We start from the raw sequence: 22,799 nt of genomic DNA, 5'->3' as shown, positions 1-22,799 counted from the left end.
TTCTGCCCAACACCGTGGAGCCCATGGAGCTGGATCCACCAGAGGACGTGGAGGAAGCAATGGAAGTGGATCCACCTCCACCAGAACAGACCTGGGACTCCCGCAGCATGTCTCTGCTCTCTGCTCTCCAAGCGCACAAACAGCATCGCAGGAGTGCCCGTCCAGCTCCCTACTCGTTGTCACGCAGGCTCCATCCCAAGCACTAGCTTGGAGCCACCGAATGCCACGGACATCCCGCAGGATTACCTGCAAGACATCCCGGCAATAAACCACTCTGTTGCTGATTCTCAGGGCTTGCGTGACTGCTTCTTTCCCTACCCCTAGCCGTGGTGCGAGAGGTGGCATCCCTTGTGCACAGAGCCTCGAGGAAGAGCACAAGAGAGGACCCAGCTCCCTTCGGGCTGCTGCGCGGGGGGGGCAGGAGGAGTCCCCGAGGGCCACCATGCGCCTTTAACATTTGTGAAAATAAAGTGAGGGGTGAAAATAGGAGTGTGTAAGTGATTATGGGTGGCTAATTTCTTATATTAGGAGTGAGTTTCTGTATCTGAGTAATTGGCAACGACAGACGTGGAGAAGGCTGAGGTACTCAGCAACATCTTTGCCTCCACCTGCACTGGTAGGCGGGCTTCCCAAGTCTTTCATTTTCCTGAACCCGTAGATGGAGGCTGGGGGGATCAAAGTCCCACCCACCGTAAGGGAAGAGCAGGTTCGAGACCACCTGGTGAATCTAAAAGGTGCAAGTGTATGGGACCTGATGACATGAATCCCAGGGTCCTGAGGGAACTGGCTGATGGAGTTGCCAAGCCTCTCTCCATCCTAGTTGAAAAGTCCTGGCAGTCAGGCGATGTCCCTGGTGAGTGGAAAAGGGGAAACATCACACCCCTTTTTAGAAAGGAATGAGAAAGTCAGGTTGTTTATAAAGCAGAGGAACTCCTACTCAGACTGGGGAGGGAGAAGAAGACGAGATAGGCTACTCCAAAGTGGCTGGGCCATCAGAGGAACAGGAAGACAAAGTAGAAGATCTCATAAGGGCATCAAGAACTTCCCGAGGCCGATACCAGCGTGAGCCTAACTGGGAATGAGTGGCAAAAGCACCCTATTGTGACTGGCCCGGATGCTCCGTGCATCCTTGGCATAGGCTACCTAAGGAGAGGATATTTCAAGGACCTTTTTTCTTCAGGGAGCCAATATATGCAGGGGACTGCCGGAGATGATTTTTCCCACTTGTTCACTCTCCCTTTCTCCTTCACCTGCCTATTCTCCTCCAGGCTAGTTACGATAGCTCTTCAGGTCTTTCAATATCCTGTGGATGTTCAGACCAGCATGTTCTTATTGTAACATCTCCTGAGTGCGCTTCAGGTGTTGTCCAAGGTTAACCAACTACTTAGGAATGCCATCCAGAGATCTGTTCTGAGGCAGAAGAGTTATGAGTGGCAGGCAGTGTTGGAGGATATGGGCAGGCATCTAGAGCAGTGGACATCTCCAGTGCTTGGGAAATTCACCCCTGAACAGGTGCAAAATCCTAAAAAAATGGAAGAATGAAAGGCTTGAAGAAGGTGTGTCATCGCCCTAGCAATTCCAGAGAGACACAAATCACTGCAACGTGCTGGGGTTTGGCCCAATGCAGTTGCTCACCACCCACTGACCGATGCCCAGCCTGTCCCCAAGCAGCCGGTACCCCACAGTACTTGTCCAGCATGACGCCATACGGTACGGAATACCCCTTTGGCCAGTTGGGGTCAGCTGTCCTGCTTCTGTCCCCTCCCAGCTCCTCCTGCACACCCAGCCTCCTCACTGGCAGGGCAGCGTGAGAAGCTGAAACGTCCTTGACTCAGTGTAAGCACTGCCCTTCAACAATTCAAACAAGTAGAAGACATTTCTTCTCAGAAAGAGTGGTCAGGCATTGGAACGGGTTGCCCAGGGAGGTGGTGGTGTCACCGTCCCTGGGGGTGTTGAGTGCTGACTGGAGTGCTGCAGTGACTGGCTATATGCTCTTCAGAAGGGCCAGGCAGCAGAGAACGGGTGGTGGTGTGGCTCTCTATATTAGAGAGTGTTTTGATGTTGTGGAACTCGAGACTGGGAATGGCAAGGTTGAGTCCCTATGGGTTAGGATCAGCGGGAAGGCCAACAAGGCAGGCATCCTGGTCGGGGCCTGTTATAGTCCGCCAGACCAGGATGAGGAGACGGATGAGGAGTTCTACAGGCAGCTGGCAGCAGCTGCGAAATCGCCAGCACTTGTTCTCATGGGGGACTTCAACTTCCCAGACATATCCTGGAAATACAATACAGCTCAGAGGAAGCAGTCTAGGAAGTTTCTGGAGAACGTGGAAAATAGTTTCCTGACACAGCTGGTTAGTGAGCCTGTTAGGGGAGGTGCCCCGCTAGACCTTCTGTTCACAAACAGAGAAGGACTGGTGGGAGCTGTCGTGGGCAGAGTGACCACGAAATGGTAGAGTTCTCTATTCTTGGCAAAGTCAGGAGGGGGACCAGTAAAACTGCTGTCTTGTTTACCAAAAGGGTTGTTAGGCATTGGAATGGGCTGCCCAGGGAAGTGGTTGAGTCACCACCCCTGGAGGCCTTTCAAAGACGTTTAGATGTAGAGCTTAGTGATACGGTTTAGTGGAGGACTTGTTAGTGTTAGGTCAGAGGTTGGACTAGGTGATCTTGGAGGTCTCTTCCAACCTCAATGATTCTGTCATTCTGTGTGATTCTGTGTTCAAGGAAAGGTTGGACCTGGTGCGTAGGAACATGGTTTAGTGGGTGACATTGGTAGCAGGGTGATGGTTGGACCAGATGATCTTGGAGGTCTTTTCCAACCTGAATGTTTCTATGATTCTATGTTACACTGATGAGAGGCTAGAGCCTGAGCTGGAAAAGATCATGTGGAACACGGGCAACAAGGTAGGTAGGGCTGCAATTTGCAAGGTCCTGCGTTTTTGCCACCTAACCTTACCCGTAAAAGTGGCCTAAAAAAAAAAAAACAAAAACGGAGAGGGACTCCATCAGGGAGTGTAGCCATGGAACCAGGAATCATGGCTTTGAACAAATGGAGGGGAGATTTCGATTAGATGTGACGTGGGGAAGAAATTCTTCACTCAGAGCGCAAAGCGCACCTGGGAATTAGGGCTGAAGATGCACCTTGCTTCTGTTCTTTTCTGTGAAGAGTAGCATGAAATTACCTAAAACCCAGTGTTAAAAATAAACCCAGGGCACAGGATGGGAGGTGCAGGGCAGTCCCTGTGGCCGAGGGGCAGCCTTTCTCTCTGGCAAGCCAAATGGCCCGGGGGAGCCAGCCCCAGAAAAGGGGCCCTCACCCCCCCCAACCCTCCTCCCTCTTCCACGTGAGGGCGTCGCCCAGGCTGCCCCCAACACAGCCGCCCAAATCTGGCCAATCAGGGGCCGCTCCATCACAGAGGCTTGCTGAGGTCACAATGGCCACCACTGCCCCGCCTTTGCCGCGGGCCCTATAAAAGGGGCCCCCCTGCCGCTGGCCCCCCACTCGCTCAGCGACTAGGTCCTCTGACGGCCAGCATCCGCGGCAGGAGGAAGACCAGAAGCAGCAAGGCGAGAGGCAGCCCTCGTTGGTGTGAGAGGACAGCGATGCAGTCCCAGCAAGCACCAACAAGGACGGCAGATGACGAGAAGAAGAAGCGTCATGGGCGAAGGCAGAGCGCCGGCGGCACAAAAGACACCAGTGCCCAAGGGAGCTCTGGCGCGCAGCCCCCAGACGCTTACAGGCGGTACCATCGGCACCGCAACGACGCGGGGAACAGGCAGGCCCCTCAAGCGCACAGCGACAGGGGGCCTGGGCCTTCTCCTAGTCGAAACGGCGGCGTGAGGCAAAGGCAAGAACATCAGCCAGAGAGCCGCAAGGAGCATAGGCGTGATCATAGCGCGCGACACAGTGTGGGACCCAAGCATGGCCATACACCAGATGGCAGCGACAGACCCACAAATGGAAACGAAGCGCAGAGTGGCACGGGACCTCGTCGTGGAAGAGAACGAGCCCGTGGTTCGGCACCCTGGCCTGAAAAGTCTTCTGAACAAAGGCATCGCGTGCGGCCAGGCCCCAGCAAGGACGGGCTCAAACCTCAGCAACTCCAAGCCGAGCGCCGTCCTTCCCCCAAAGCAGACAGCGACTCGGGCCATGGGCCTTACAATTCACGCAACGGTCGCGTGGGGCGAAGGCAGGAACATCGGCCAGACAGCCGCATGGAGCAGAGGCGTGCCCGTAGTCCACAACACAGCGTGGGACGCAGACACGGCCAGAAACAAGATGACAGCGTCGGACCCACGAACGGAAATCCACCGCAGAGTGGCACGGGACCTACGCGTGGGAGTGAACGACCCCGTGGTTCGGCACCCCGGCCGGAAAGATCTCCTGATCGAAGGCATCGCGTGCGGCCAGTCCCCAGCAAGGACGGGCTCAAACATCGGCAACTCCAAGCCGTGCGCCGTCCTTCCCCCAAACCAGACAGCGACTCGGGGCATGGACCTTCCAACTGTCGCAATGACGGCATGGGGAAAAGGCAGGAACGTCGGCCAGACAGCCGCACAGAGCAGAGGCGAGCCTATCAAACAAGCCCGGACACCTATAAGCGGTACCATTGGCACCGCAACGATGCGGGGAACAGGCCATCCCCTCAAACACGCAGTGACAGGGGGCCTGGGCCTTCCCATAGTTGCAACAGTGGTGTGAGGCAAAGGGAGGAACACCAGCCAGAGAGCCGCAGGGAGCACAGGCGTGCCTATCACAGGGAACACAGTGCGGGACCCAGCCAGGGCCGTAAAACAGACGGCAGTGTCAGACCCACGCATGAAAATCAACCCGACAGTGGCGTGGGACCAAGGCGTGGGACCGGACGACCCCCTGGTTCGGCACCCTGGCCGGAAAACATTCCAGATGGAAGGCATCCCGTCTGGGCAGTCCCGGGCAAGGACTGGCTTATCCTTCTGCCCAACACCGTGGAGCCCATGGAGCTGGATCCACCAGAGGACGTGGAGGAAGCAATGGAAGTGGATCCACCTCCACCAGAACAGACCTGGGACTCCCGCAGCATGTCTCTGCTCTCTGCTCTCCAAGCGCACAAACAGCATCGCAGGAGTGCCCGTCCAGCTCCCTACTCGTTGTCACGCAGGCTCCATCCCAAGCACTAGCTTGGAGCCACCGAATGCCACGGACATCCCGCAGGATTACCTGCAAGACATCCCGGCAATAAACCACTCTGTTGCTGATTCTCAGGGCTTGCGTGACTGCTTCTTTCCCTACCCCTAGCCGTGGTGCGAGAGGTGGCATCCCTTGTGCACAGAGCCTCGAGGAAGAGCACAAGAGAGGACCCAGCTCCCTTCGGGCTGCTGCGCGGGGGGGGCAGGAGGAGTCCCCGAGGGCCACCATGCGCCTTTAACATTTGTGAAAATAAAGTGAGGGGTGAAAATAGGAGTGTGTGATTATGGGTGGCTAATTTCTTATATTAGGAGTGAGTTTCTATAGCTGAGTAATTGGCAATGACAGACGTGGAGAAGGCTGAGGTACTCAGCAACATCTTTGCCTCCACCTGCACTGGTAGGCGGGCTTCCCAAGTCTTTCATTTTCCTGAACCCGTAGATGGAGGCTGGGGGGATCAAAGTCCCACCTACCGTAAGGGAAGAGCAGGTTCGAGACCACCTGGTGAATCTAAAAGGTGCAAGTGTATGGGACCTGATGACATGAAACCCAGGGTCCTGAGGGAACTGGCTGATGGAGTTGCCAAGCCTCTCTCCATCCTAGTTGAAAAGTCCTGGCAGTCAGGCGATGTCCCTGGTGAGTGGAAAAGGGGAAACATCACACCCCTTTTTAGAAAGGAATGAGAAAGTCAGGTTGTTTATAAAGCAGAGGAACTCCTACTCAGACTGGGGAGGGAGAAGAAGACGAGATAGGCTGCTCCAAAGTGGCTGGGCCATCAGAGGAACAGGAAGACAAAGTAGAAGATCTCATAAGGGCATCAAGAACTTCCCGAGGCCGATACCAGCGTGAGCCTAACTGGGAATGAGTGGCAAAAGCACCCTATTGTGACTGGCCCGGATGCTCCGTGCATCCTTGGCATAGGCTACCTAAGGAGAGGATATTTCAAGGACCTTTTTTCTTCAGGGAGCCAATATATGCAGGGGACTGCCGGAGATGATTTTTCCCACTTGTTCACTCTCCCTTTCTCCTTCACCTGCCTATTCTCCTCCAGGCTAGTTACGATAGCTCTTCAGGTCTTTCAATATCCTGTGGATGTTCAGACCAGCATGTTCTTATTGTAACATCTCCTGAGTGCGCTTCAGGTGTTGTCCAAGGTTAACCAACTACTTAGGAATGCCATCCAGAGATCTGTTCTGAGGCAGAAGAGTTATGAGTGGCAGGCAGTGTTGGAGGATATGGGCAGGCATCTAGAGCAGTGGACATCTCCAGTGCTTGGGAAATTCACCCCTGAACAGGTGCAAAATCCTAAAAAAATGGAAGAATGAAAGGCTTGAAGAAGGTGTGTCATCGCCCTAGCAATTCCAGAGAGACACAAATCACTGCAACGTGCTGGGGTTTGGCCCAATGCAGTTGCTCACCACCCACTGACCGATGCCCAGCCTGTCCCCAAGCAGCCGGTACCCCACAGTACTTGTCCAGCATGACGCCATACGGTACGGAATACCCCTTTGGCCAGTTGGGGTCAGCTGTCCTGCTTCTGTCCCCTCCCAGCTCCTCCTGCACACCCAGCCTCCTCACTGGCAGGGCAGCGTGAGAAGCTGAAACGTCCTTGACTCAGTGTAAGCACTGCCCTTCAACAATTCAAACAAGTAGAAGACATTTCTTCTCAGAAAGAGTGGTCAGGCATTGGAACGGGTTGCCCAGGGAGGTGGTGGTGTCACCGTCCCTGGGGGTGTTGAGTGCTGACTGGAGTGCTGCAGTGACTGGCTATATGCTCTTCAGAAGGGCCAGGCAGCAGAGAACGGGTGGTGGTGTGGCTCTCTATATTAGAGAGTGTTTTGATGTTGTGGAACTCGAGACTGGGAATGGCAAGGTTGAGTCCCTATGGGTTAGGATCAGCGGGAAGGCCAACAAGGCAGGCATCCTGGTCGGGGCCTGTTATAGTCCGCCAGACCAGGATGAGGAGACGGATGAGGAGTTCTACAGGCAGCTGGCAGCAGCTGCGAAATCGCCAGCACTTGTTCTCATGGGGGACTTCAACTTCCCAGACATATCCTGGAAATACAATACAGCTCAGAGGAAGCAGTCTAGGAAGTTTCTGGAGAACGTGGAAAATAGTTTCCTGACACAGCTGGTTAGTGAGCCTGTTAGGGGAGGTGCCCCGCTAGACCTTCTGTTCACAAACAGAGAAGGACTGGTGGGAGCTGTCGTGGGCAGAGTGACCACGAAATGGTAGAGTTCTCTATTCTTGGCAAAGTCAGGAGGGGGACCAGTAAAACTGCTGTCTTGTTTACCAAAAGGGTTGTTAGGCATTGGAATGGGCTGCCCAGGGAAGTGGTTGAGTCACCACCCCTGGAGGCCTTTCAAAGACGTTTAGATGTAGAGCTTAGTGATACGGTTTAGTGGAGGACTTGTTAGTGTTAGGTCAGAGGTTGGACTAGGTGATCTTGGAGGTCTCTTCCAACCTCAATGATTCTGTCATTCTGTGTGATTCTGTGTTCAAGGAAAGGTTGGACCTGGTGCGTAGGAACATGGTTTAGTGGGTGACATTGGTAGCAGGGTGATGGTTGGACCAGATGATCTTGGAGGTCTTTTCCAACCTGAATGTTTCTATGATTCTATGTTACACTGATGAGAGGCTAGAGCCTGAGCTGGAAAAGATCATGTGGAACACGGGCAACAAGGTAGGTAGGGCTGCAATTTGCAAGGTCCTGCGTTTTTGCCACCTAACCTTACCCGTAAAAGTGGCCTAAAAAAAAAAAAACAAAAACGGAGAGGGACTCCATCAGGGAGTGTAGCCATGGAACCAGGAATCATGGCTTTGAACAAATGGAGGGGAGATTTCGATTAGATGTGACGTGGGGAAGAAATTCTTCACTCAGAGCGCAAAGCGCACCTGGGAATTAGGGCTGAAGATGCACCTTGCTTCTGTTCTTTTCTGTGAAGAGTAGCATGAAATTACCTAAAACCCAGTGTTAAAAATAAACCCAGGGCACAGGATGGGAGGTGCAGGGCAGTCCCTGTGGCCGAGGGGCAGCCTTTCTCTCTGGCAAGCCAAATGGCCCGGGGGAGCCAGCCCCAGAAAAGGGGCCCTCACCCCCCCCAACCCTCCTCCCTCTTCCACGTGAGGGCGTCGCCCAGGCTGCCCCCAACACAGCCGCCCAAATCTGGCCAATCAGGGGCCGCTCCATCACAGAGGCTTGCTGAGGTCACAATGGCCACCACTGCCCCGCCTTTGCCGCGGGCCCTATAAAAGGGGCCCCCCTGCCGCTGGCCCCCCACTCGCTCAGCGACTAGGTCCTCTGACGGCCAGCATCCGCGGCAGGAGGAAGACCAGAAGCAGCAAGGCGAGAGGCAGCCCTCGTTGGTGTGAGAGGACAGCGATGCAGTCCCAGCAAGCACCAACAAGGACGGCAGATGACGAGAAGAAGAAGCGTCATGGGCGAAGGCAGAGCGCCGGCGGCACAAAAGACACCAGTGCCCAAGGGAGCTCTGGCGCGCAGCCCCCAGACGCTTACAGGCGGTACCATCGGCACCGCAACGACGCGGGGAACAGGCAGGCCCCTCAAGCGCACAGCGACAGGGGGCCTGGGCCTTCTCCTAGTCGAAACGGCGGCGTGAGGCAAAGGCAAGAACATCAGCCAGAGAGCCGCAAGGAGCATAGGCGTGATCATAGCGCGCGACACAGTGTGGGACCCAAGCATGGCCATACACCAGATGGCAGCGACAGACCCACAAATGGAAACGAAGCGCAGAGTGGCACGGGACCTCGTCGTGGAAGAGAACGAGCCCGTGGTTCGGCACCCCGGCCTGAAAAGTCTCCTGAACAAAGGCATCGCGTGCGGCCAGGCCCCAGCAAGGACGGGCTCAAACCTCAGCAACTCCAAGCCGAGCGCCGTCCTTCCCCCAAAGCAGACAGCGACTCGGGCCATGGGCCTTACAATTCACGCAACGGTCGCGTGGGGCGAAGGCAGGAACATCGGCCAGACAGCCGCATGGAGCAGAGGCGTGCCCGTAGTCCACAACACAGCGTGGGACGCAGACACGGCCAGAAACAAGATGACAGCGTCGGACCCACGAACGGAAATCCACCGCAGAGTGGCACGGGACCTACGCGTGGGAGTGAACGACCCCGTGGTTCGGCACCCCGGCCGGAAAGATCTCCTGATCGAAGGCATCGCGTGCGGCCAGTCCCCAGCAAGGACGGGCTCAAACATCGGCAACTCCAAGCCGTGCGCCGTCCTTCCCCCAAACCAGACAGCGACTCGGGGCATGGACCTTCCAACTGTCGCAATGACGGCATGGGGAAAAGGCAGGAACGTCGGCCAGACAGCCGCACAGAGCAGAGGCGAGCCTATCAAACAAGCCCGGACACCTATAAGCGGTACCATTGGCACCGCAACGATGCGGGGAACAGGCCATCCCCTCAAACACGCAGTGACAGGGGGCCTGGGCCTTCCCATAGTTGCAACAGTGGTGTGAGGCAAAGGGAGGAACACCAGCCAGAGAGCCGCAGGGAGCACAGGCGTGCCTATCACAGGGAACACAGTGCGGGACCCAGCCAGGGCCGTAAAACAGACGGCAGTGTCAGACCCACGCATGAAAATCAACCCGACAGTGGCGTGGGACCAAGGCGTGGGACCGGACGACCCCCTGGTTCGGCACCCTGGCCGGAAAACATTCCAGATGGAAGGCATCCCGTCTGGGCAGTCCCGGGCAAGGACTGGCTTATCCTTCTGCCCAACACCGTGGAGCCCATGGAGCTGGATCCACCAGAGGACGTGGAGGAAGCAATGGAAGTGGATCCACCTCCACCAGAACAGACCTGGGACTGCCGCAGCATGTCTCTGCTCTCTGCTCTCCAAGCGCACAAACAGCATCGCAGGAGTGCCCGTCCAGCTCCCTACTCGTTGTCACGCAGGCTCCATCCCAAGCACTAGCTTGGAGCCACCGAATGCCACGGACATCCCGCAGGATTACCTGCAAGACATCCCGGCAATAAACCACTCTGTTGCTGATTCTCAGGGCTTGCGTGACTGCTTCTTTCCCTACCCCTAGCCGTGGTGCGAGAGGTGGCATCCCTTGTGCACAGAGCCTCGAGGAAGAGCACAAGAGAGGACCCAGCTCCCTTCGGGCTGCTGTGCGGGGGGGGCAGGAGGAGTCCCCGAGGGCCACCATGCGCCTTTAACATTTGTGAAAATAAAGTGAGGGGTGAAAATAGGAGTGTGTAAGTGATTATGGGTGGCTAATTTCTTATATTAGGAGTGAGTTTCTGTATCTGAGTAATTGGCAACGACAGACGTGGAGAAGGCTGAGGTACTCAGCAACATCTTTGCCTCCACCTGCACTGGTAGGCGGGCTTCCCAAGTCTTTCATTTTCCTGAACCCGTAGATGGAGGCTGGGGGGATCAAAGTCCCACCCACTGTAAGGAAAGAGCAGGTTCGAGACCACCTGGTGAATCTAAAAGGTGCAAGTGTATGGGACCTGATGACATGAACCCCAGGGTGCGGAGGGAACTGGCTGATGGAGTTGCCAAGCCTCTCTCCATCACAGTTGAAAAGTCCTGGCAGTTGGGCGATGTCCCTGGTGAGTGGAAAAAGGGAAACGTCATGCCCCTACTCTTCAACAATTAAAACAAAGAATTGGACAAAGTGCACTACTCTTCAACAATTAAAACAAGTAGGAGACATTTATTCTCAGAAAGAGCAGTCAGGCATTGGAACACGTTGCCCAAGGAAGTGGTGAAGTCACCACCATCCCTGGGGGTGTTCAAGGAAAGGTTGAACCTGGTGCATAGGGACATGGTTTAGCAGGTGACATTGGTAGTAGGGTGATGTTGGACCAGATAATCTTGAAGGTCTTTTCCAACCTTAATTTTTCTATGATTCTATGACATTAAAAAAATAAAAATAAAAGCTATTCAAAGCCAAAACATTTACAAGATTGCAAATCTTCACATTCCCTGATCCTCCGCACAGGTTCGTTCACATGTTGAGCTTTGCTTGCACTTCATCCCTACTCTCCTGGTCTTCTCAAATGTTGTTTGCAACTGCCTTTTCCCAAATGGCAACCTAGTCATCATCAGAAAGATGTCAGAATCCTCTGTCACACTGGCTGTGTTTGACAACGTCCATTTCAAGTATCCCTTGAATACTGAGGAACCAGGCCTCTCTTTCCTTAATTTTATACAGACTTTAAAACTTTCCCAAAATCAAATGATATAATTAGTCTCAGTTCAGACCAACCAGTAAGCAAAATCAAATGCAGGGAGCATGCTTCACAATACAGCTAAAGAGGGATGATTTTTCTTTCATATCTTAATTTCAAACTGGTTGATGATACTGAGAGAAGGCTGTCATTATTGTAGTGTTACTCATCGCTGCTGAATCCCTAAGTTCTAGGATACCTATATACCTAGTCATTCACTCACACCACATGCAGGCAAAACATATTTAACACCCAATAAAGTTGCCAATGTAGGAGAAACCAGAGATTAATATGGAGCCAAACTACATTATCATTCCACTTAGAAAGGCAGTCCCATCTAGGCCAGAATCAGAATAGAATAATAGTCCTGGCATGAAGAAAACTTGCTCTCACAGTCATCATGATGTGTTGACTCTGATGATAAATACGGGACCTTCTGTAAGCCAATTAAATTCTAGTTAATTGCAAGTTGGGTTTTTTTTGGATACAAAATTATTTTTTGAGTGTAATCTCCATCTATTTTTTTTCTTATGCTCCTTCTGATCTTGTTCAATTTCAGAATTAACAGGAAATGCCAGTTGCAAGCCTCTTTTCTTCCTCTTTTCTCTTTCATCCTGCTCTCACACCCTCTGCCTTCAAAACAGCAAGAATACAACCAACACTGCTGACAGATAACAGTGGTTTGCTTAGTAAGTTTACCTGTCACTACCGACAGGATATGAGCTATGCCAACATTGCACAAATTTGCAACACTTTTCTTGTCTGCAAGTCATCTCTTCACTGCTACAAAGGTAGACATCATTCCCAATTTCCTGTAATTTACAACTGGGTCCATCTTTGCTGTAACAGAAAAATGAACAACTGTAGGTCTAGCTGTCAGCTCCTTCAACCTATAGTCATCCAGAAATTTTGCTTGCCGTTTCCTTCCCAGGAGACTAGTTAAACAGTAAACCAATTACCTGTCAGTGTTTCAGTTTTGGGTGGATTTTCTTCCGTGTGTTCGAACTCATTCCTACATATGTATTATTAGCCTTTCTTTTAGTAAAATAAAGCTATTAATTTGAAAATGACATTTCTTCCTGGAACTTTATACTTGCTGTTGTCACTAACGCCTAGATTGCTCAAGCACAAAAAGCTAAGAGCTAGCAACACTCTAAAATTTTCACTTAAAAAAAATGTTTATCGAATAGCAATTTTAGAGTCAGTTTCTATTCTGCAATTAATCTGCTTATTACTGCTACACAAGCAGGGCAGAGAAAATTATCACATTTTTTTCCTACATGAAAAATACAACCCCTAGTGTCCAAGATATTAGTTTGTGTGTTTTTTGTTTTTTTTCCTCCTCATATTAAAACTTAATTAGTAGATGTTTTTCAAACTTTTTGTTGTTGTAGTTGCTGTTGGTTTTTAGGAAACATAATTGATTATTTTTTTTTTCCCCACTTGTATATAAAGGTAAACCAAACTCAATAAAGCTGTTTACTCTGGGGGGAAATCAGGGAAAATGTTCCATGCCTCATTTTCATGTACTAGTAGCAACACCCTGGGGATACAGAAAACCTCAGTGCAGACTGCAATACAGTATGGCTGAATAGCTTATGTAAGTACGTGCACCAAAAAAATCCAGCTACCCTAAAATCACATGCATTTTGTATGATGAGGAAATAAAAAAAACTTCACAGAAGGTACATCTGACTGGATCAGCAATGTCTTCCTCTGATTTACACTCGCTAAAAACGATGTAACTTAATGCAGAGCAACTCCAAAGGCAGGCTAGTGGTGTGGAGACACTCAGACCGGTAGTAACATCTGAAATGAAGACCAAGTTTCAGACATCATTATAATGTGGCAGAATTCTGCACCTAAGCATAGAAAGAAAACATTAGATAACTAACCATCAAAGAAATTTCAGAGGTAAAGAGACTGCATTCCAAACTCCCTGTCTATAAATATCTTTCTAGTGGGATCCTTTGTAGTTAAAATTGTCCATCTCTAGCTTAAAGCATATGCAGAGTGAAAGATATTAATGTTTCAAAGCACAATAAATCTGTGACCTACCATTACCTAGGCTGCAGCAATTTTATAAAAAAGTTTAAAATATTGGTAAGAGCTCCCCTTACTGGTCTGCCTTTGAATTGTTAAGCCTTCAATCCTGAACCTCTTCTGATGTGAGACAAAGATGGGTAGAATATTAATTCTATTCCACATGAAAAAAAGAGCTCAGAGCGCCTATTCCTTTTACTTTTCTCATCAGTTCTAAGTCATAAGACCAAAGATAGTGTCTTTAAGATGACTTAATTTGGGACAAATTCTCCAATTTATTGAATCCTAAGCGTGTAAGCTTTGCCAAAGTCTGAACTACAGAACAGACAGGGAGACCCAATTCTGACACACTCAATAATGCCTCATTTCACAGTAAACTCCACCAGCTTTAATGGGATCATTTGTGGGATAACGAACTAGACATTGGGGAGAAAAGATCAGAACCTGCTGTGGAATTGGAAAATGCAAAAAGATTTATTACAAGAAGTTTACTGTTTTTCTTCAATGGCCTATTGTCTGTTTGGAAGAGGAAAATTTACCTCTCAGTCTCTGTTTGTATATGTATTTTTACGTGGACAGATTATATCAATATATTTTTAGATTAGGTTTTTAAAGATTTACTTCTGCAGGCTCAGCCTCGAGGCTGACTGAAATTGGACACTTATGGTGATGGTGACAACTAAGAAAAGTTAAAATAAGCCATTTTTAATGATGCCATGAAATCCCATTATCTACAAGTCACAGTAAACAATCTTGTTAATGCATAAAACACGTTCTCTAGTTTGTTCTCGCGTACTTGAGGTGGCCCCACAGAGTTAACATGAATGAGAAAAAACAGTAAAATCTGTTGTTATGCTGCATTAAAAAAAAAAAAAAAAGAATCAGAAGATATGCCTTAGAATATACCCTGCAATTCTGCAAAAATTGTAAAATTGTTTCTTAATGTACAGAGCTTGGAGAAATTTTTGTACGGCACATCACATTGTAGCCATCTGGCTTTTAGCAGTGTGCTACATGGAACAAAAAACAAACTATCATTATACATGGAAGCACATTAAATCAAATAAAAGCCTCATCATTCTCCATTACACATGGATTCAGATGCTTACCTCTTTATGAAAAAACACTGACAGCTTAGCTGCAAAGAAAAGAAAGCTATCAAAAAAAAGCTTTTACCTAAAAGAAAGCTATCAAAAATATTAAAAATTTGTAAGTGTAAATAATCACCATCTCAAAAGGTCTTGACAACACATTCTTAAAGCTAGCATTTACTTTCCTCTCATCTGGACAACAGTTACATATTTTTTAAAGCACAAAACTTCTGTGATTATATGCATTAAAAAAGGGCTTTCCGGGGTCCAAACTTACCCAACCTCAAAACCCTAACCGTATTTTGTGTTTTTGTTTTGTTTTTCCTCATGGGATTTCCATCATCATGCTAACAAGATTAAAGACTTTTTCCCCCTAGTTCTTTAGACCCCATAAGATAACAATTTGCTTATTTATATCTTTTAACTTGTTTATTCTTCCATTGTAAGATCAGTTAAGTCCAGTTTGATTGTAGGAAAGATCTAAGGCTCTACAGGTTTAGAAGTTGAAAACCATAAACCTGTTTACTCAGGAAAAAAAAATGGTATAAGAATGCATGTATAAATATTTATACAGGGTAGAACTTCTACCCCTCTGTATTACACAGGCCAATTATTGCCAGAAGCGTAACCCAAAATATATGCAATAATAATGTCGTACAGTTAACCATGAGAAAAGACAAGAACTGCAACAACTTTACCAGACTCAAAATGAAAAATCACAATACAACTGTAGCACTAGACATGCTAAATAGACAGAAGTTTAACAGGTGTAATTCTAACATGATTTTTCAAATACTGTCATTTGATGAGAAGGATCATTTACCTTTCATTGAAATCTGGATAGAAAATAAAGTAGGGTTTCAAAGAAAGGATAAGACACTTAAATAAACCGTATTAAATTATCATAAAATGTTAAGACACACTATTGATAAGCACCTAAAGAACATTCAACAAAATTAGTTATGGGGTCAGTATCTGAGCAATTTCAAGAAAGAGTTTAGGAACCATAAACCATTACTCTCTCTTCAAGACCACTTCCTCATTGGCATAGATAACAATTTTCTACTTTTTATTTCAATAAAAACACGTAACTGGTTCTTGATCAACATGAGCGGGGAAGCATTCACTTGTAAAAGATGAAACAATCTGGACCCAAATCCATTGTTCTATACAGAGAGGCGGGGGAAAGAAGGGGCAGGAGTGACAACTCCAGAATTTACAGGAAGCTCGATTCTACAGGATTATTCATTCTTCCACGGAAGCCTGAATATATACAATTTTGCAGAACCTTCTTTAGAAAGATTTTGATCAAAAACATCTAATAAGATTTTCTCCTGAAGCTTCAAAATTCTCAAATGAAAGAAGAAAAACACCCTGCTATCTACTGGATAACCAAAAATGCAATGGTGTGAGAGTCAGATATATTACTTAAAAAAGCCATTCTATTTACAATTGTTTTTTCCCCGAAAGGGAAGATGGCATCTCTCCAACATCGATGAGCAGCTCTGAAAACCAAGCTTTCTTTTGAAGCAATGTCCTAGAAGTCTTTCAATTATAAATGATCATTCATAAATCCAATACATTTGGATATTCTGGATAGGAAGCAGGGTAAGAAAGAAAAAATGTAATGCATTATTCTCGTTTCTGTAACCTGTATCTGTCATATTTGTAGACAGAAACCTTTGCAGGTTTTATCATCATGCACTAGCTGACTTACTGAATAAGCCAGTGTTTAAATTAGCAAGTTACAGATGCAAACCTTCAGCATAAAAAAAATGAGGCCTTTTCTTTGCAGGTTTTATCAAACGAGCAACAGAGGAGAAACAGATAAACTGAACCAAAAAAAAAAAAAAGAAAAAACCAAAATCAGATTTTTTGTAAATAGAGCAACCAATTCTTTATTTTCCCCTTCCTGTTCACATAGCTTCTTGTGATTAGGTAGTAGCTTCAGTAAAAAAAATACAAGCAGTGACATCTAAAGGATTGGTCTCCAATTTATGTTCCCCTTTTAACTTGCTATTGTTGATGGAACTGATCAGTTTACAACTCATATGTTATGATGCAGGGTAACAGATTTTGCCTCTACCTGACAAAACCCTAAATTCCCACCAAACTCCCACCACACTCCCCAAACCCAGAACACAGAAACCATAGCCTTAGTAAAACTAGACAATTATTATGGGGTATCTGTAAAATGTTTGACAAAAAATTTTGATGTATAAAACTCATGAAGTTAAAACAATATCCGATTTCTTCTGACCATACCTTCAACTTACAGGGATGTTCCATCAAGCACAGATACTTTAACAGACATCCTTTACATTCTATCAGTCACACTATAACCAGATTTAATCAATTCCACAGGAATATAACATGTCAGGAAAGTTCATACAGCATTCCAAAACTGAAACACCACTCTAGTTTTTGGGTCATACCATTTAACAAGATAATCCTAAAGGAAAAACAGAAAGCATGCATCAAAAAAACACTCCATGCAAGACCTCAAGTATATCATTTTATGGATTTTAATAATGATACCATAATCTTTCAAAGTGAGAAACAAAATTCAAGAATATTTTGAAAATTATCAATTTTCTAGAATAGCCACTTTCACGTAGAATTTACTAACCACGATTTATCTGTTAAAACAGTAACAACCCAAGTTATTGAAATTCACTATTCCCAAACTGGCAGTAATGTCATTTCTCTAGACTTTTTACTTCTGAGTAATAGGAAAAGAGTTCTGGTCCATTAGCTCGCCCACTCTCTCCTGGAGGAAGTTAACCAACTCGGCTAAAACAAAGACATGAGTTTCATCCAGGTCTTGTATGATGAACTTCTTTCCCAGCGCATTTGACTCATCCAAGTAGAGCAGAAACTGCTTCATTGCTGGGTCGCTGTAGAGACAAACACACATCAGATTGCGCCTCATTGTAATAAGATACAGCTAAAACCAAACCAAAACCCACACCCTTTTAAGACATTCCCAAAGTTGTTTGGGAAATAATACTAACGTCGAGAGCTGCTTACAGTCTTAAGAAAGATTATGAAGCTTTTGAAAAAGTTTTTTACTCTGGAAATAAAAAATTGTTCTGGTTACTGTAGAGATAAAAACATAATGTATAACCGTGTCTAAAAAGAATAGGCTGCTTGATTGAAAGAGAAGTGCCACCACACTGCTATTACAAAAGTAGCTTAAAAAAAAAAGCCTCACCTTAACAAGGTGAGTTTAAACTTACATTTCTGTTTTCAGAAATAGCACTTTGAACCATATTTTTCTTTAAGTGTAACCAAAATCCAGTAGAGCAAACACCTTGAAGTAGAATAGTACAGAAGGCAAGTGGTCATATATGAACTGTACATTTACCACACCAACTGAACAGTCCCTTCTTTGTCATGATATCACCTTGGAAGTTAAATTTAAATGTATAGAAGAGAACATTTCAGAATTATGCAAATTACATAACTGAGATGGTTGCATTATACTGAGCAGCTAGATAGAGAAAAAGTAGCTTCAAAACATAAGCTTTGATCTACTGATTTTTTTTTATTTTTTATTTTTTTTTAACAAAACAGGAAAAGCATGGGTTTTGGTAACATTTAGTATTAGATTGCAATAACTGGTGCATGAATACGTGCAGAAAATACAGAAAATTGCACTTGGATAGCTCAGAACACTTTAAAAATACAAATATGGTTGTTTTGACAAAGTAGTAATTGGCAACACCATCTCAAAAGAATTCCTTGGTCAATTGTCTCTTTTAAATGCAGTGTAAGGACCAACACTCCTTTACCTAAAAAGATACCTAAATAGATACCTAAAAGGTATCTATGACAACAACAGCTTACACTATGAAACCAAACCCCTCACCATGCTCATCCACCAGCAAGTCAAAAAAACAATCTTTAGTATTAGCCTCAAACTTGTACAAGTATGATTAGAACAAGATGAGTGTAGAGTACAAAATAATTTTGAGGCAAGGAGAATGGGAAAGTCTGTAATCTCTATCTTCTTTAGCAAAGTTATTCCTTATGTGTCCTGGCATGTGAGAAGAGAAATAAAAGATTACACAAAAGATTTAAGACAAATCAGATAATAGAAGTATGTGGTTCCCAGCCTTCTTCCACACACCCTTTTTATGGGTGCATGAAGGTTTCTTTTTGCTTGTTTCATTCAGCTGTATCTTACCAACATGCCACTAGTACTAGACGGCACTTGTCCTAGTTGGTATGACCAGCCTGATGATGTTAGGCAATATGCACAGACTAATTCTCACAGAATCAACATACAAAGCTGTAATCAGTGCTAGCAGATCTATGCTACAGCAGAAACGCTGATCTTGTTCAGTATTTGAAGGTTATAACCCTTGATATTTTATCCCAAGAACAGCTTAGCTATATACTGGAATAATATAAAAAAAAGACCTGCACGGGATCAGCATTTCACTGTTTTGTTTGTGTGACTTAAAACAGTCAGAAGCAATTTTTTTCCCCCACTCTCTGCCTGCTTGTTTTCTTGAACATCCTCAAAAATTTGGGTTGTAAAAAATTTGTATTTGAAGTGTAAACAAGGGGACAGTTTTGCAAGAATCTTGCATTTTCTTCTAGGATGGAATTTTGTGCCCAGTCATTGGCTACCCTTATGCAATGGCAGGGAGAAAACAAGAAATACCCAACACAAAGATTAGTTTCCCAAGGGGCTGTCGAAACTGTCTGATGGCATAACAAACAGCGTAGATTTGTTATCACATAGAAGATTCCTTTCCCTTCCAGGGAGGATGATTAAGTTCCATTCTAACACTAACAGGAAAGTGGCCACAAGGCTGTATAAGAACACAGATCTTTCAGTATGTGAAAAACAAATAAGGTGCAAAACACAGCGTTGTGCTAACTGCCTGAGATATCAGAACTTCTTGCTTTGTCAGTCAACAGTTCTGCTTTGGGCACCTTTACACAGTCACCGAAGCACCTACATAGCCACATAGACGCTTTCTTGTGTTCAGGTTTGTCAACATACTACAGTGGGGACAAATTTGAGCAGATAAGCTCTTTATTATGGCAGAATTCAGGCCCTGAGCTGCTCACACACAGCCATTAGATATCCAGATGTGAGCTGGCCCACGTCCGGTCAGCCTGGAAGTTAAGACAGCAAGCACACAGTTGCTTCTGCCCTTTTGCAGTTACAGCCTGTAAACGTGTTTACAATTTAAGTGTACAGCAGATATATTATGTCATGTAAGGATTTGTAATGCCTCCACAAACCTTGACTGACGGTTCCTTTAATGTGGAGGTAAGCAATTATCAGATCCTCAGTCTAGCCTGCATGTGTTGTGTGTTTATCAATAACTTATTTGTACAAGTTACAAGTGTACTCCTTTTAGAGCATGATCTACAGAGCCACACATCAGCCCTGCACGGAATTTGGGCTGGAATTCATGAAAAGAAAGCATGGAAAATGACCTATTTTCCCTCTGGAATCACTAAAGGGACACGTGGCCCAGGAACCAAACCAACGAACACTACTTGCAAGGAACAAGAGGAACATGTGACGGTGGAAAAACAGCAGTGGAAAATAAGTGGCTAAGTGGAAAATAACAAGACCCTGGAAAGAAAATCCCGGAGTGCCCGCAGCGGGGGCAGGGCGCCACTCACCACTCGATGAGCACGCCCTTCAGCACGTTCACCATCCTCGCGGCTCTCGCACGGCTCCCGGGAGGCACGGGCTGGACACACGCAGGCAGGGGAGGCCTGCAGGGAGAAGGAAGAAGGAAGGAGAACGGAGCCGCGGCCGCACCCGGCACCGCCGGGGCCCGGGGGCTCGGAGCCCGCCCCGCCTGACGTGAGGGGGAGGTGGGGGGGGCGCGACCCCAGGCCCCCGCTCGCTCCCGCCGCGCGCGCCCCCGCGCCGCACGCACCCGCACGCACGTCCCCGCCGCTCCGGCCGCGCGCGCACAGCGCAGGCGCCAGGCCGCGCCCCGCCCTCCTCCGCCCTTCTCGGGCCCTCAGTGGGCGGGCGGCCCGCGGCGCGCTGGCGTCACGGCGGGGCGCGAGGGGAGCGGCGGGGCCGGCGGCGGGAGGAGGCGGAAGGTAGCGGGGGGGGGGGGGGGGGGAGAGGGGGCGCGGGGTTGTGAGGGGGGCGTGTGGGGAATGGCTTCAGGTCGCCTCAGGGGAGGTTCAGGTTGGCAATGAGGAGACATTTCTTCTCAGACAGAGCGGTCAGGCGTTGGGTTGCCCAGGGAGGTGGTGGCGTCACCGTCCCTGGGGGTGTTCAAGGAAAGGCTGGACCTGGTGCTTAGGGACATGGTTTAGTGGGTGACATTGGTGGTAGGGGGATGGTTGGACCAGATGGTCTTGGCAGTCTCTTCCAACCTTAACGACTCTAGGTATTAATAGAAGGAAACAAAGAAGTCCCCCTGTTTTGAGGAATTGGGCGCTGTCCTTAAAAGCAATCATAAGTTAGTTTATTTATTCCTCTTCTAGAGACTACCTTAAATTCAATGAAAGCATCAGGGGCTCCCGTGTTCCGAGATCAGACTTACTGATCAATATTTACACACGTGATACTTTGTCATTTTCAGTCAAATGTCATTGTGGCAATACAGACTGTATTTGATATAAGCACATCTATATTTTCAACATAATCACTTGCTAAATATGTTAAATATTGATAATGGCGTGATTTAAACCTGTTTGAACAGATTCACTTAATATTTCAATCAGCATAAGTGTATCAATGCAAACAGTAAAATTTCACCTATCATAAAATTTTAATTTTGTGTTTCTTCTGCAGCACATACAGCAACAGACTTTTGTGAATTTTGTGGTTATTATAAATGTGTAATATTCGTAGTGGATTTCAGTGTAATTCTTGTGCTGAAAATATATTCAATCTGTTAAGAATTTAGATGAAGTCTTCAGCAGAAGTAACATACAGAATTTGATTATTGTTGTTGGTAGCCAAAGCAAATTTGTATATTTTCGTAACTTTAGGTAAGTTTTTCTTCTATAGATAAAATGTAAAGGCCTAAATTGCCTTGTTTCTTGATGTTTCTGATGACAAAATGATGTTCTTGGGGCCTAATAAGTCAAAATAATAGATGTGATAAGACAATCAATTAAATAAGGCCTTTAAAACCACTTGCTTACTGAGCTGTATTAAAATGTGTGTCATACTGAGTACTGTCTTCATGGAGATGTGACCACATCTGGTATTTAAGGGAGAGTTACTAAGAAGTAGGAAAAGAGAACTTAATTGGGGAAGCATACTTACTAATATCAACAGTAACACATAATTGTATGAAACACTGCTGTAGACTTCTGTAATTGAAGTGCAGCCTATTAAATTCAGGAGTTTATAGACTAGTTTAATTAGAGCGTTTTATGTGGAGCAAAATGACATAAATATGGTTTATGACCTTTGCTTTTTATTAAGACCTTTATTATTGTGACCTTTGCTGTAAAAAGTTGGGGGGGTGAACTACTACAGGTTTTCTGTTGTAATTCTCAAATCAATAATTACTTTTTTTATTATTTTTTTAATAGAATGTCAGTGGCTGCTTACTGTATATTTTGCTGTAGGCAGATAAGAACCTCTGGTCCACCCACCCAAAAAACCTTACCGTGGAATGATATAAGTAAGTACAGTTTTGTAAGTATCTTTCAGAGGTGCTAATAAAAAGGGAAGAAATCTGAATTGGTATAACGCTATGCATAATTAAATGCTACAAAAAGATCTAAATCTCTGCATAATTTATGATCAGAAGCTTTTATTTGCCTGAGCTGGATGTCTGCTTCTGACCTGGCTTTGCATAGCAATAATGATACCAGTAGGTTACCTGGATGATGAGAGTTTCCCCAAAATACAGTCTCATTAAATTATTTTAAACTCAATTTATCATCCTTTTTTTTTTTTTTTTCATATCTATCGTGCAATGAAACCATTGTATCTATAAACTGTTAGTCACAGGGCAACACTTGAATAAACATTTAAATTTCTTTTGTTTCTTTCTCCATATTTACTGATTTTAGTTCTTCAATCTTCCCTGCTAAGTTCCTGCTTTCTTTGGTACCTTCTGTAGAGGATGAGAATTCTTGCAATTCTAAAGTTTATTTTCCAGCACTAAAAGATAGGATATTTCCACTTCTGCTTGACAGGAAGCATTGCATTTATTTATTTTCTCTCTCTTCAACCTTCTCCGCCAGTTATTTCTTCAGCATGTATCTGCCTCTTGTCTGCATGGCAAGGTTCTTAAAGCCTTGCAAAGGCAGAACCTGGTGGCAGTGGTTATGGGGC

The 22,799-nt window shown here is 46.4% G+C and overlaps 2 protein-coding genes across 4 annotated transcripts in view; one reads left to right on the top strand and one right to left on the bottom strand.

Annotated features, from left to right (window-relative positions):
• Positions 1–17,015: 17,015 nt before the first annotated feature.
• GTF2H5 (general transcription factor IIH subunit 5) lies at positions 17,016–20,538 on the bottom strand. The gene is made up of 3 exons (XM_066993160.1): positions 20,422–20,538; positions 20,159–20,254; positions 17,016–17,403 (listed from the first exon to the last, which is right to left on the bottom strand). Exons 2-3 carry the CDS (start codon positions 20,191–20,193, stop codon positions 17,223–17,225), a joined length of 216 nt encoding a protein of 71 aa, XP_066849261.1. The 5' UTR covers positions 20,194–20,254; positions 20,422–20,538; the 3' UTR covers positions 17,016–17,222.
• SERAC1 (serine active site containing 1) overlaps positions 20,476–22,799 on the top strand; it is a 25,577-nt gene continuing 23,253 nt past the window's right edge. The window contains exons 1-2 of one of the 3 annotated variants that reach the window (XM_066993154.1): positions 20,476–20,593; positions 22,049–22,140. In XM_066993154.1, coding sequence (XP_066849255.1) covers positions 22,050–22,140 — 91 coding nt within the window. In that variant the 5' untranslated portion in view covers positions 20,476–20,593; position 22,049. Of the gene's footprint in view, positions 20,594–20,650; positions 20,685–20,989; positions 21,497–22,048; positions 22,141–22,799 lie in introns of those variants that run through there. The other 2 variants (XM_013178227.3, XM_013178229.3) reach the window with 2 other exon arrangements.

This window comes from Anser cygnoides, chromosome 3 (genome assembly GCF_040182565.1).
Source record: "Anser cygnoides isolate HZ-2024a breed goose chromosome 3, Taihu_goose_T2T_genome, whole genome shotgun sequence".
Classification (NCBI taxonomy): domain Eukaryota; kingdom Metazoa; phylum Chordata; class Aves; order Anseriformes; family Anatidae; genus Anser; species Anser cygnoides.
Note: the sequence above shows the minus strand (reverse complement) of the source record. Positions and strands in the feature narration are given on the sequence as shown.